Raw genomic sequence first — 15,681 nt, 5'->3', positions numbered from 1 at the left:
AAATTAGCACTGGTAAGCAGTGATGCATGAGCAAGCATTTCACCAGCAACAGAAATCATCTCCTGCTAGTGTTGCTCCACAGTTTTTTTATAAAGTTATATTGAATTTTTATACTGAAACCTGAAACCAAATGAAACTTTCTTGATGTGGGGTTTATTTCTGGAGGTTTGGGGTTTGTCTATAAACTCCAAATCCATGTGTGGTTCATAGAAAATGTTGGTAAAATTCAATCAACTTTGAGAAAACCTGGGTAGAATTTCAAGCAATTAGGACCAAGAGAATGAATGTGTGTTGTTTACTTTAGACCAGATTCTGTGGGTTTTGAATTTAGAATTGAACAATTGGGGTTTAAGTTCCATTCACAGGGAAACATGACTTTCTAGTGGAAAAAAAGACCTGAAGAAAACAAATTTTACTTTGGAAAAATATAAAAATTGTTCATGCATGGGCTCTGGAACAAAGCGTCGTGGTTGAAAAGAGGTCGCCTGAGAGGAATTTAAAGAAATTGTGTAATACAGTATGTTACCGCTGGTTGTTATTCTCCCCGTTGAAGTGAATTCCCAGAAACGACAAGAGGTGTCAACACACACAATCTCCTGGTTGGGCAAGAAAATGTTAACATGAGCCTTACGTTAATGGACAAAATTCAACAGATTGTTTTTAAAATACACGACAGCATGTTTTAAAAAGCAAACAGTCCGTGCATTGTTTGAATTCGGCTGATTGTATTCCCAGGGATAGGTTCCTGGGAGGTAAATGAATGAAGTCATTCTTCTCATCGTTCCTGAGGCAGAAAGTCTGCGACTGGGTGTTAAGGGTTGACTCCATGTGCGCTATGTGATACCAACCTCACCGCCCAGACGACAGCTACTCCAAGCCCGGGCAGATTCACACAATGAAGGAAACCCTGACCATTACGGGTTTGGGCGCTTATGTTTTTCCTTTCTGGCCGTTCATAGATTTTGATTGGAAGGCTGTGTGGAAGAAGTGAATCTGCAAAAGGTACAGCTAAAAAAAAAAAAAAAAAGGATAACTGGCATCATAAGAGAGAAAAAAAACACAACAACACTCCTTGCAGTTATGGGAAGGGAGTGTGAAGAGGTATGGATCACAAATGTTAGAGGATGTAGTTAAAGGTGATTAAGTCCCAGACCTGGGAAGATGAAGAGAGAGATTTGGAAACAAGCAGATTTCTGTCACGGCTTATATACAGTATTGGACTCTCTTTTGCTAAAAAAAAAAAAAAACACACTTTTAAATTAAGGATGGAAATATTTGTAGAAGTTCAAACAGACTATTAAATCTGAAACTCCTAAAATCAGGTCTAGGCCTCCAAATGCAGCCAGATTTTTCTCTCCCAAGAGAAAAATAGGAGATTTCTAGAGATGAGTTTTGGACTAATGTAGGCTGCAGTTTGAGTGGGATTCATTTGCTAACAAGCCTGGGTCAGTTCTAAAGCCAGTGCAGTCTGGTTTCCCAATAAACCTGGCCAGGGGGAAAGCCTGGGCTGAAAGCCATGGAAACCTGCAAACAGGTGAAATTTAACAAAGCAAGGTAATTTGAATTGATTTTTTAAGATTTCCCCCAACCCACCTTTGGAGGGGCCAACTAAAATATGGAATGGTTGTTCCGGATTTGGATTAGTTTAAGTACAATTGCATGCAAACACCCAAGAAAACAAAATGTCATATTTTGTAAAACATTTCTTAATTTGAAAGCTATATCCTGAAAAGACCCAGACTTAATCCAGGATTATAAAAAGTATTGGAAAGTTTTACATTTTGTAAGCTGATTGACTCGTAAGCAAATTGAAGAACTTTGCCTTTTGTTTTCTGGGGGGTTTTCTTTGTTTTTTGTTTTAGTGTAATATAATTCAGAGTTCATGAATTCTAAGTGTTTAAGTTAACAACTAGGGGGTGAGAATCTTAGAAATGCTGGAAAGAAGAGATTCTAAATACGGAGTAAATGAAATAAAAGGTGGACAGAATTAATAATCCAAAAACTCTTCACTTGAATAATTCAAACTCCCTAGCAGAAGCATACTCAGAAAAAAAGGAAAAGAATTTTAAACAGAGAACCTTTGTTACAATTTCATCCAGGAGGCAGATGACAACAAAACTCCAGCCTGTAATAGGTAAAGGAATTAAGGGGGAGGGAACCTCCAACCTGTCATTTTTCTCATTAATTATTTCTTTAAACAGATTATTTTAAAGTTCTAATAATGTACTTAATAAAATCGTCTGAACCAGCAATGATAAAGAGAAGTCAGAAGCAACGTGGAAAAGAGGATAATAAACTCAGGGATTAACTGAGAACATAGCATTTAACATTTTTATATTCTTAGGCAAAATCTGTAAACTACAATTAAACTATAAATTTGTTGGCAATCAGTGACAGTATTTTCTTGATCCTTTTCAAATACCCAAGGTATCTAACAATGTGTTTACTATAAAGTAGATCTTATTCCAAGTTTGAACTTTTAAAAATGCTTTTAGAATATAGTAATCTGTAACCACTGAAAAGATCTAAAAAAAAAAATATATCAACCCAAAAGCAGTGACCAACCATCATACCAATTTTTCACTATCAGGAACCTATGAGAGCTCTTTGAGAAAATTGCTGATTCCCAGCCTGGGACAGGAAATGTAAAATGTGCACTTGAAGCACTTCACATTTCGGAAAGAAAGGAAGCTATCAAATGACATTATGAACAGAATGACAACTCAGGAGCCAACTTGAATAGGCTTCTAGTGGCCCAAGATAAGACAATTTGAGCATCAGTAAGATAATAAAGTCAATGGATTGAAACACATTTATGTTTAAATCCCTGAGTTCACAATAGTATCCAAAAAAGCCATCTCTGGTCATAGGATAGATACTAGAAAATGAAGGAACCATTTTGAAAAATAGAAACTAAATAGAAAAAGATCAAGCTTTTAGAGGATATGAAGGAGAAAACAGGGAATCAAGTGCTCAAAGATCAACAAGCTAAACTTATAAACTGTGGAAGATGAAGTAAGAAGTTTAAGTGCTCTCCCTGACATAGCTTTCCACCATTCTAATGACTTCTCCAGAGTCAACCACTATGAAGAGTTTTAGAGTTAATTTTTTATGTGCTTACATATTTCTTTATATGAATGAAATTATATAAAACACACATTAATCTTCAGTTTGCTCTTAACAATCTTTCCACTTAATCTTTTAATAGCTATGTAGTATTATGGATGTGTCATAATTTATTAATTCTCTTATTGATTAAAGAGAAAAAAGATTGTTTCCAGGTTTTTGTTCCAAACTCTGTTACCATGCATATCCTTACTCATATATCTCTGTATACATATGCAATTATTTAAATAAAATAGAGTCCTAAAAGTCAAATTAATGGGTATGATGAAATATGTAATTTTAATAGTTCCCTTGATATACAATTTATATTAAACAATTCAATAAATTTTGATATACAAGTGTAATTATGACACCAGCCCCACCTACACACAAAAAAAGAAAGGCATGTCCACCTCCCTAAAGTGTTCTCATGGCCCTGGTAATCCGTCCCCTCACACCTGCCCCAGTCCTCAGGCAATCATTGATCTGCTTTCTATCACTTGTCAAAGAAAACTGCACTGGATTAAGTTAAACACCTAGGAAGACTCTACTCTCAAGACCATTGCAGTAGAAGTAAAGACTATTTCAATAGGCTGAGTTTTTACATCTCAAAGGGGTTGACAAAGAATTTACCATTGTAACTTTCCAAAGAAAATTCTTTAAGAAAAGGGAGGTCAGAGGCAATAGTCAGAAGGAAATCTGCTTAATGTTTAGTTGCCCTAAGAGAATGGTAAGGTGGTCTGAGTCTCACTGTACATTAGTTTGTATTTTCTAGAATTTCAAGTAAATAGACTCTTAAAGGAAGTAGACTTTTCATCAGGCTTCTTCTACTCAGCATAAATATTTTTATATCCATCAGTGCTGCTACACATATCAATTGTTCTTTTTTACTGCGAGTAGTATTACATTCACACATTGCAATTTGTTTATCCTTTTATCAGGGTCATTTCCAGCTTGGGACTATGCCATATAAAGTAAAGCTACTACTGTAAAGATTCATGTGCAAGTCATTGCATGGAATATAGTTTCATTTCTCCTGGTTAAATGCTGGGGAATTGAACAGTTAGTATATACCTACCATATGTTTTTAAAAACTACCAACTTGGTTTTAGTCTATATTCCCAGCAGCAGTATATGAGATTTCCAGTTGCTCCACATCCTCATCACCACTTGTTCTGCACCATCTTTATGATAGTAGACATTTTAGTAGGTGTGTAGCAGTATCTCTGCAATTTCAATTTACATTTCCCTAAAGACCAATGAGGAGCACCTCTTCATGGCCTCATTTGTTATTTGCATGGCCTCTTTGATAAAATGTCAGTTCCATTTTCTTGCCTATATTTTTGTTGGGTTCTTTCCTCATTTAAATTTTTTATCTAGTTAGTGTAGAAATTCTTGATGAGATATGAGAATTGCAAACATTTTCCCAATTGTGATTTGTCTTTTTATACTTATAACCATCTCTTTCAAAAAGCAGCAGTTCTTGCCTGACCAGGCAGTGGTGCAGTGGATAGAGCGTCGGACTGGGATGCCGAGGACCCAGTTTGAGACCCCGAGGTCGCCAGCTTTAGCACGGGATCATCTGGTTTAAGCAAAAAGCTCACCAGCTTGGACCCAAGGTCCTGGCTCGAGCAAGGGGTTACTCAGTCTGCTGAAGGCCTGCAGTCAAGGCTCATATGAAAAAGCAATCAATGAACAACTAAGGTGTTGCAATACGCAATGAAAAACTAATGATTGATGATTCTCATCTCTCCGTTCTTGTCTGTCTGTCCCTGTCTATCCCTCTCTCTGACTCTCTCTCTGTAAAAAAATAAATAAAAAGAAAGTCTTAAAAAACAAGCAGCAGTTCTTTATTTTTTTAAACATTCTTTTCTTTTTTAATTTTTTTTAATTTATTCATTATTTTTTAGAGAGGAGAGAGAGAGGGAGAGACAGAGACAGAGAGAGAGCAAGGAGAGAGAGACAGAGAGAGAGAAGGGGGAGGAGCTGGAAGCTCCCATATGTGCCTTGACCAGGCAAGCCCAGGGTTTCGAACCGGCGACCTCAGCATTTCCAGGTCGACGCTTTATCCATTGCGCCACCACAGGTCAGGTCAAGCAGCAGTTCTTAATTTGGATTAAGTCCAATTTATCAATTTTTTTTATGGGGTGTGCCTTTGGTATTGTTACAAGAAATCTTTGCCAAACACAATGTCACAAAAGATTTTCTCTTAGGTTTCCTTCTAGACATTATTTTATAGTTTTAGGTTTTACATGCAGATCTATGATCTGTTTTGAGTTGGATTTTGTGCATATGCGAAGTTTGGGTGAAACTGGTTTTTTGCATATAGATATCCAATTGTTCCAAGCATCACTTGGTGAAAGACTATATTTGCCACTGAATTAGTTCAGCATCTCAGTCAAAAATAAGTTGAACACACAAGTCAGTTGATGAGGAAATGTAGTGTTGCATTCTCAGAGTCCATAATGCATTTGCTGAGGAAAGCAATAGAAAATGAGGGATTGCTAATTGGCAGTTATTTAAAGTAATAACAACAAATGTAATTGCTATGAACCCATTGCCTTGGTTAGTCAAATGGTCATTTGGCCATGCCCTTTGGTTTCTCCCCTGAACAGGCTTTCTCGTTTTTTTATATACATGGGTTGATAATTTCCCAAATCTTTAAGGTCCTTTTCCTTTCTGATTAACAATTCCATCTTTAGGCCATTTTTCTCTTCTCACATTTTATTATAAGCAGTCAAGAGAAGCCAAGCCGCACCTTCAACACATGGCTTAGAAGTTTCCTCAGCCGGGGATCCAATTTCATCACTCATAAGTTCTCCCTTCCACAAAACACAAGAGCATGAACACTGTTCAGCCAAGTTCTTCACCACTTTATAACAAGGATGGACTTCCCTCCCGTTTCCAATAACATGTTCCTCGTTTCCGCCTGAGACCTCATCGGAATGGCCTTTACCACCCACATCCCTACCAAAGTTCTGTTTAGGATTACATAAGTTTTTCTAAGAAGATTGAGGCTTTGACTACAGCATTTCTTTCTTTCTGTGCCCTCACCAGAATTGACCTTGATAACTTAATATTACTGAGTGGGTTTTTTAGAAGATGCTTTAGGATTTCTATATAGAAATGGAGACAGTTTTTCTTCTTCCTTTCCAATTTTATCCCTTTATTTCTTTTAGCCACTTTATTGCACTAACTAGTATTCCAAAAGGGCAATGAATAAAAGTGATGACAGTGGGCATTCCTGATCTAAGAGGGGAAACATCAATCTTTTACCATTCAATGATACTAACTTGGATTTTTCGTGGATGCTGTTATCAGATTCAGGAAGTTTTCTTCTATGCCTACTATGCTGCAGTTTCTTTTTTACTTTGAATATGTGTTGAATTTTACCAAAATGTTCTGCATTTGCTGACATGTTCATATGTTTCATCTTTATTCAGTTAACACGATTAATTATATAGTGTCATTTTTAAACATTAAAACAAGCTTGCATTCCTTAGATAAACTCTACTTGGCCATAATGTAGGATGGATCCTTTTCTGTATATTAATGGGTTCAATTTACCAATACTTGGTTGATGATTTTTTAATCTATGAGGGATACTGGTCTCTATCTTAGTCAATTCAGGCAGCTGTAACAGAATACCATTGACTAGGCAGCTTATAAACAACACATTTATTTCTCACAGTTTTGAAGGCTGGAAGTCCAAGATTATGGTAGCAGATGGTTGAGTTCTGGTAAGAGCACTTCTGCCGGTTTGCACATTTCTCATTGTATTTTACATGGCAGAGAGCAGACAGTAACTAAACTCTAATCCCTTTAAGGAGGGTACCCAAGCCCCAAACCTCATCTAATCTTAATTACCTCCCAAGACACACCTCCTAATATCATATCAGGATGGTGAGGTTTAACATGAGGATTTTAGGGGGACACAAACATTTAGTCCACAGCAGTCTCTGTTCTCTTATAAATCTTGGTTAGATTTTATTATCAGTGTTACACAGACCACATAAAATGCACTTCTGTAGTTTCTGAAAGTTCATGTCTGATTGGCATTATTCACTTTTTACTCGATAGAATTTACCAGTGAAACCATCTAGGCCTTGAGTTTTCTTTGCAAAAAGGTTATTACTATTATTATTATTACAAATTCAAGGTTTTCCATAGTTACATGGTTATTCCAATTTTTACTTGTTCTTGAGTCATTTTTGGTAAGCTGGGTTTTTCAATAAATGTATTCATTTCAATGTAGTTGCCAAATTTATTGGCCCAATTTGTTCCTAATATTCTTTTATGTTCCTATTTAAACTGGTAAGATATGTAATGAAATTCCTTCTTTTATTTATAATATTGGTAATTTACATTTATCTCTCTGTTTCTTGATTTGTCCATTGGGCTTATCAATTTTATTAATCTTTCAAAGAATGAATTTTGAGCTTTATTTTTTTTTCAAAATCATGAACTTATGTACTCTTATTTTTTCTTCTTATTTGTCTTTCTTTAGTTCTTAAAGTGAAAAGTTACATCAAAATTTTAAATCTTCCTTTTATTTCATTACAGGTATTTACAGCTATAAATTTCCCTCTAAGTACTGCCTTTACTGCATACCCACAAATTTTGATATGTTGTATTTTTATTATCATTCAACTCAAAATATTTACCTGTTCTCTTATGGTTTTATCTTTTAGTCATAGGTTACTTAGATATGTGTTATTTAATTTCCAAATGTTTAGATGATTTCTAAATACTTGAATTACTGGTTTTTGATTTAACTCTATGGTTAAAGGATACACTCTGTAATACACAAATCTTTAGAAATTTATTTTATGACCTAGTATATGTCTTCTTTGATAAATACTCCATATGCACTTGAAAAAAATTCCACAGCTATTGGGTACAATGTTTTGTAAATGTCAATTAGCTCAAGTTGGTTGATAGTGTGCTCAGTTCTTCTATGTCCAAGCTAATTTTTGTCTACTTGTTCTATTAATTGCTGAAAGAGTGGTGTTAAGCTCTCCAACTATTTTTCCTATTGGTTCTGTCAGTTTTTGCTTCATGAATTTTAAAGCTTTGCTATTAGACCCAAATATATTTATGATTATATCATCCTAATGAATTGATCTTTTAGTGATTTATAAATATGCCTCTTTATCTCTTGTAAAATGCTTTGTGTTAAAGTCTATGCTTTCTGAAATTAATATAGCCGTACTAGGCTTTCTTATGCCATTTGCGTGGTACATCACTTTCCATTCTTTTATGTTCAATTTATGCATATCTTTACATTTAATGTGTATTTCTAATAGATGTATATATTTGTATCTTGCATTTTTATCTAATATAATAATTCCTGACTTTCAACTGGAACATTTTACAGTTAATGTCATTTATATTACATTTATTTTCATATCATTGTTGCTGTGGTATATTTAAGTGTTTCACCTTGTTAATTATTTTTTCATTTTTCTCTTCTGTTCTTTTAACTCTGTTGCTTTTTTCATTGGTATTTTGTTTTTATCCATTAGTTTCTTGGCTCTTTCTTAAAAGTTAATTTTTAGTGTTAACAATGCATTGTTTATTCATCAGTCTATTCAGAATCAAAATTGTATGCTTCCCACTTTCCACTTGTTACTTTGCACTTAACACAGTTCTCGTCACACTTCATACTTCACACTCCACAAATCTAATAGCCTTACAAGAGTACCATTCAATAATATAATTCCATTTACCCACCCCCCCAATTTTTGTGCTTTTTTGGTTACATATTTATTTCTACAGATATTATAAAGTCCACCTTACAATGCTATTATTTTGTTTTGCTTTAAACAGCCAGTGCCTTCTGAGGAAATTATGAAGTGATAAAAATAATCTTTTATACCATCCACTCACTTACTTGCCTGTTCCTGGCACCCTTTTATTTTGACTTTTTTGCTTACTGCAGATTTGTGTTTCCATTGAGCATCATTCCTCCATCAGTCTGAAGAATGCCTCCAGCATTTTTTGTTCTGCAAGTCTGCTGGATCCAATCCTCTTAGCTTCCATGAACCTGAAAATGTTTTCATTCACTCAGTCTTTAAGGGCTATTTTCTCGTACATAGAATTCTGCGGATTTTCTCCCCATCACCACTTGTTTCTGACATCCACCATTTCGGATGGGAACTTGGCCGACATTCACATGGTGGTTCACTTCTATGTTCTGTGACATTTTCCCCTCATGCAGCTTCTAAGGTTCTCTTCATCTCTTTAGCTTTCAGCAAGTCTGACTCTGATGTGCCTAGGTCATCTGTCTTGGTATTTCTCTTCTACTGAGTTCCATAATTTTCTTAGATTTGTAAGTCATCGTTTTTCATCAAATTTGAAGAAATGTGGGCTTGTTCAACTACATTTTTTGTTTCCTGCCCATTCTCACTTTCCTGTCTTTCTAGGACTCCTATAACACATACAGGGTTGGGCAAAAGTAGGTTTACAGTTGAAATGCATATAAATTATACAATGAGTAATAAATAATAATACAAGAACAAACTGTTTCGTGCACTCACGACTGCACACTGACTTTGGCCCCTCCCTGTGGGTTAGCGTTGCTATCCTCCTGTGTCCCTGAGGTTCTGTTCCTTGATCCTCCCTTCCCCACCTCCCACCAGCTGTGAAGCCCCTCCTGGAAATTTTCCATTTCAGGTACAGTACTCTTCCTCTTTAGATTTTTCCATTTGATTCTTTATTATGGTTTTTATTTCTCAGCTGAGATTCCTTACCTGTTGACTGCATCAGACTACGTTTTCTTTCAATTCTATGAATGCATGTTGTCTTTTGCTGATCCAGCATTTGACTTACACCACACTGTGTTCCTGTTTACTATGGCTTTTTTGATTGACTGGGGACCCTATTTTTATATTTGCATGTGTAGTAATTTTTTTTTATTGTTTACTCCATGTTGTTCGTGATACATTAGAAAAACTCTGGCTCCTGTTCTCTCCCCTCTGAAGGGTATTAATTCCTGTTGTTACTGGCTAATAACCTCTAAATCATGTAGGTTTGCTTTTATGCTTTGTTATGGGGGATGTAGGAACCTGAGATGTCTCCCAAGCACTTCTAATTTGCAGGATTCAACCTCTAAAACCTGCTTCCCCTGCAGATCTTGTCAGGGCTTGGTGCTAGGCTTTGTTAGGGTGAATGCAGAGCAGTGAAAAGTCAATGGGATGACGTTCTCCCTAGGTGACATGGTAATATCTGAGGACACTGTGGACTGTCACTACAGATCAAGGGGGAGCTACTGGTATTTAGTGGATACAGGCCAGGGATGCTGCTAAGTATCCTACAACATGAAAAACAGCTCTACACAAGAACTATCTGCCCAAAATATCAGTAGTGCCGAAACTTAAAAACTCTGGTCTACCTTGGGCCTTACTCCAGGACATGGTTCTTACTTCTGCCTGAGGGATTAACGAGGTCCCTCTGCTCTTCCTGGATTGGACCATCAATGACTTTAATCACCACTTGGGTTCTAATCTCTCTGATAAGCTCCTCTCTGGGGAGTCTAAAGTAGTTATGCTCTGAGGATGCTGTTTTTCGATGGGAGGATTGTTAGTTCATATTATTTTCTCAGTGTAGACCTTTACTTTCTCTTGAGCATGGAACTTAGTAATTGTGGAATATCTGAAAGTGTATCATATATTTTTATTATGATGTATATCTGATGATGCTAATTATTGAATATCAGTTTCTTAAATTCAAAATTTAGCTTAATCTGATGACAGAAAAAGTTATATATATATATATATATATATATATATATATATATATATATATATATATATATATATATACTGGCCATATGCATATAAAGTTACCTCTCTGATTAGGAATTAACTCACACATATAGATGTGAATATTGCTGTTGGCATGGAAACCTGACCCTTTGCATTACATTTTATTAGCATCTTATATTTCTACCCCTATTGGTTTCTCCTAATAACAGAGTTTAATGACAGCACATTGTAATGACAGAGCTGATGTAGAAACAATGAACAAAGTGAAAGACTGAAGAAAAAAACTTCTAACCTTCCCTAGCGAGTTTTATGACCAGGTAATAAGGATGAGACCCACCACCCTCCTTGAGTCAGAGTAGATGAAGGCCCATCAGAAGCATGTTTCGTCTCAAGCTCCACGTGGCCTTGTCATCTTGCACTCAGCCCCGGCTGTACCCCACCCACACCTTCTGACCCATTTGTCAGTCCTTCCTCCCTCCTCAGTCAAATCCCAGTGTTCAACTCAGAAGCAAGCAATCCAGGGAGGGTATTTTTATCAGTGCACTGCCTTTCTAATCCACAGAGTAAGTTCTCTTCTCTACCTCTCTGTTTTCATTGTGAAACACACAATTAAAACTATTATCCCCACACTAGAAATTATACTTCTTCACATGGCTTCGAATCTACAACCTTACCACGTAAAACAAAAGTGTTCTGTGGAACTAGACAATCGAGACATTATGATTTGAATAGTGGAGATCATAAAAATGGGCCAAATATTTGGCATAAATAATATCAAGATGAGTCTAAATACTAAATTATTTATTGCGTTAATATGACTTTTGTGTCTTTACCATGGTGCTTTTTACTTTTCTGAAAAGACTAGTTGTATATGCACTTGACTTTCCATGGATATTCAAAATTGTTCCTTTTTTGGGGTTTTTTTTTGCCAACTTAGGGAAAATACGGTCAATTTAAGTTTCATTTAATTTGCTTTGCTCAATATAAAATAAAAGAAGTACTCAGTGTCTACCTGATGATTCAAAATATGGATGGTAATTTGAGTATTTATAATTCAAAACTTAATAGAAGAAAATTAGCTATATCAAAACAGACATGAATAGCATAAGAGTAATATTTGAAACCTAGTAAACATGTAACAAAACTATTTTGAAAAAACATATACTTTCTCAGCGTTTCTCATTTCCATGCTCTCCTCTGTTAGGTGGCCGGCTGCAGAAGACATCCATCAGTGGTCAGCGTCAATATGTGATTCTTTAAGCTAACATTCATTTTAACCAGAAAAAAATGTGTGTGTTTAAATAAATCATGAGTCATTAATTTTTATTATGAGGAAAATATGTCATTCTATAGCTAAATATCTTGAGTACTTAACTTCTATTTTTTTTACGATTTACCACATTATGTTTTGATTTTAAATGAAACAAGTACATCTGTTTTCTCAAAAAGATTACAAAATTAGTACTTGCAGGGTACATATTTATTTTCCAATTACTTTTATTGATCTTACAGGCAGAATAGTATCTTGATCTCTATTACAGTCAACAACACCAAAATAATCTAAACTCTGGTGTCAATATCCGTAACTACTAAGAATCGTGCAAGCAATTTACCACTATCTGCAATTAAAGAAAATGGCTTCAAAAAGCATATAATTGCAATAACAATAAAATAGCATTTATGCAGTAAGTCACAAATAGCTGACATAAATTTGGTACCTCAGGCATTTTTCTAATTGTGATAGTTACACAACTTTGGGAAACTGAGGAGCAGAAACACATAAAAAGTGCCTATTTTGCTAATAGTACACGTTCAGCTCTTTAGCTTGACATTGTGGGGTATGTTATCCCTTCCAAAGTGTGAGAAATCAATACTACATGTGCCTCAAGCTTTTCTACAGATGAATGATTTGATAAAGATGCCCTCATTTTAGAAACTGAGATCGTTAATGTTTATCTTCAACTGAAACATTTCAGGTTTGCTGAACCTGAATACCGCCTAATCTCAGAATACTGGATGAACAGCGACATCTAGTGGTCATAATATCCCTACACAAACATTTTAAAAGTAGACTCACAAGGGTAGCCATAAAGCAAGTGAAATAGCCACGATGCATAATCTTTAATATTGACACAAGCACGTATCCAATGAAAGAAAATTATAGAGATTTCCTAGTATATTTTATCTGATTCACTAATAATATAAATTTAAGGAAAAGCTAGCACTGGGCTTCTAATCTTTATTCTTTTAATGAACAACCCTTCTACAGGTAAATACACTCCGTAGATTTTTATAAAAACCCAATTTTAATTTCTTCATGTCTGAGTTCCTGCTTCTAACAGAATAACAAGTAACACTATGAACTAATGAATAATTCATTTTGTGGATCTTTTATGAATACATGGATTGGAATGTTCCAGCAATAAATTTCATTTTATACAACAGTGCACTGAGGGGCAAAATGAAGACAGTACAAAAGCTGCCAGCCTGTTAGTAATTATTGGATTCAGCGTACACTGGAAATGTTATCAATTTTTTTGTAAATGCAGAGCATCCAGTTCACCAAGCTTTTCTGAAACTGGATCATGAATTAGAATTAAGAGTATCCTTTGACCATCAAAAAGTCATTTTCTCCTCAGCATGACTGATTCCTATTCATGAAAAAGTCCATACAGTCTGTGGCTATTTTGCACAGCCAATCAGAGGTGGTCCAAGCAAACTTATGTTGTTTGCTGGAAAGTTAGCTCCTTATTCTCTGCATATACTTTCTGCCAAAGACCTGAAACAACTCCCAAAGACTTTCTGCCTAGCTCCAAAAAAACTGTATTCCTGTCATCATGAAAGATTTTTCCTGAGCCACAAACTGTATGCCATAGCTGCGTGGTTGTTCATGGGTCACACTGGGATCATCCTTTTGCAGGCAGACTGAGGTACGCCCCCCAAAATGCATAGACATATAGGAATATTGGTGGACATCACTCTCCAGCCATTACTTCGTCTCCCCTAAATTAATTGCCAAGGTCTAAGACTAGACCTTTCTCTGCCTCTGTCGCTTCTAAAGCTTTGTAGATGATCACAAACAGATGCAAAACCTGAACAACAGTTTTGGGGATAACGCATCAGTCTCCCAAAAGCAAAATGGGCATATTTAGTACTCTCGGGTCATCAGATCCTACTGCCCAGCCACATGCCACACTAGTGATTAGCTGGGACATTCACCTAATGCCACCTGTGCACATGAAGGGGACTGCAGAGGCCATGTCCCCAGTGGCTGAACAGGACAGTCCATAGATACCATCGAATTGGGGAACCATGAAAAGAAAGGAATCATTTTGCTGTCACCTCAGATTTTCATGTAAATGCCAAGCAGGCATGTTCCAGGGGGCATCTCACCCCCAACCATAAAAAGCCATTCATCTTATTAAATCAATGTGTGGGATTCACATGCGTATAAAGTGAACAGTAAAGTCGAACAAGGTGCTGTGAATATAAAGCCTGACGTTTTCTCCAGCCCACTCCACCTAATAACTTCTTAAGTCTTATTTTCCTATGGTTCTCAACTACAGGAGACTGTGCGGGCAGGCGGCGGACATGTCGTAATGGTAATGTCTCTGAGGGGTGGGCAGCCCGAGTAGCTCTGGAGGCTTCCTGGAAGTCGCATTCCACTGCTCTGCACTGTACAGTGTAGACGCCTCTCTCCCTTTTCCCTTTGCCTCCCTACTTCTGCCTGAAGCCAGCGGTGCAACAGCCATGCTGCTGTCTAAGCCCCATGCTGTGTGACGACAGTGAGGTCTGAGTCCCGGAGGGAGCTGCTGCTAACTCCACAACACTCAGTATATCCAGATAGTCTCAGATAAAGGCCTGTAGGCAACCTCAAATTATTGTTACTGTCTGCTTGTAATAACCTCCCCCCTAAAAAAAATTCAGAACTTGAATTGGCATTTTGAGTGAAAGGACTGTTCTCTGTCTATCAGTACTGACATTCCTAGACCTTGCGCATGTTCTGAGGATAGCTTAGTTCAGGTTTATAAATCAGTCATCTCAACGTTACCAACCCACAAAAAACTTTCATTGCCTCCTCTAGCTGCATAAACTACCCATAGAGTAACGTAAAATGTGTTTTTTACTAGTTGCCTGGGGTCAGCCTTCCCTGGGCCTGGCACAGTGGACAAGGTCGATCTAAATGATAGGGTGAGTTACCACCACCGGATCCCCGCAAGCCTAGAAATAATTCGGTCTGGGTCTCAGTGCTAACATCACGCTTCCAAGTCTCCTCCTGAACAGCATAAAAGCAAAGTATCCCATTCCTGCAAGCAAACCGACCACAAGGGTAGTGCCGAGAACTTTAGGGGCCCTTTTCTTGGCCACCCGGAGCGCCGTCGGCAGCACTGCGGAGATTAATATATTGTTGACGTGCCCTAAAACCTTGTTAAATGTTTTTCTCTTCAAGACACGCTCGTAATAGGTTTCCAAGTTGGGTCGCTTTCCGTTCCCCCAGTTTCTCCTCGCAAAGCCCAGGAACTTGAGTCGATGCAGCGTGACGGCAAGCGAGACGTCTGCCAGGGTGAAGGCCTCTCCACAGAGCCACGGCTGGTGGCCTTCTTCTGATCAGAGAAAGGGACACGGAATTAGGGGCGAGCGCCACAGGGACACACTCTAGCTTTCTTCTCTGTCTGGAGGGCAAGAGTGAGGACAGCAGAGGAGGGAGGTTGTGGCACATTTTCTTGCCAATCATTCTCAATTAGTACTTTTATGCTAAAAAACAAAGTCTGTGGAAACGTATCCCACACTAAGGGAGCCTTGACTTTGG

General features: G+C 37.0%; 1 protein-coding gene across 2 annotated transcripts in view; it reads right to left on the bottom strand.

Moving 5' to 3' along the window:
* Positions 1 to 12,333: 12,333 nt before the first annotated feature.
* Positions 12,334 to 15,681, bottom strand: part of GDAP1 (ganglioside induced differentiation associated protein 1) — a 30,700-nt gene continuing 27,352 nt past the window's right edge. For both annotated transcript variants that reach the window (XM_066266343.1, XM_066266344.1), the window contains exon 6: positions 12,334 to 15,475. In XM_066266343.1, the coding sequence (XP_066122440.1) occupies positions 15,093 to 15,475 (383 nt within the window). In that variant the 3' untranslated portion in view covers positions 12,334 to 15,092. The remainder of the gene's footprint in view (positions 15,476 to 15,681) is intronic.

Source organism: Saccopteryx bilineata, chromosome 3 (assembly GCF_036850765.1).
Source record: "Saccopteryx bilineata isolate mSacBil1 chromosome 3, mSacBil1_pri_phased_curated, whole genome shotgun sequence".
NCBI lineage: Eukaryota > Metazoa > Chordata > Mammalia > Chiroptera > Emballonuridae > Saccopteryx > Saccopteryx bilineata.
Note: the sequence above shows the minus strand (reverse complement) of the source record. Positions and strands in the feature narration are given on the sequence as shown.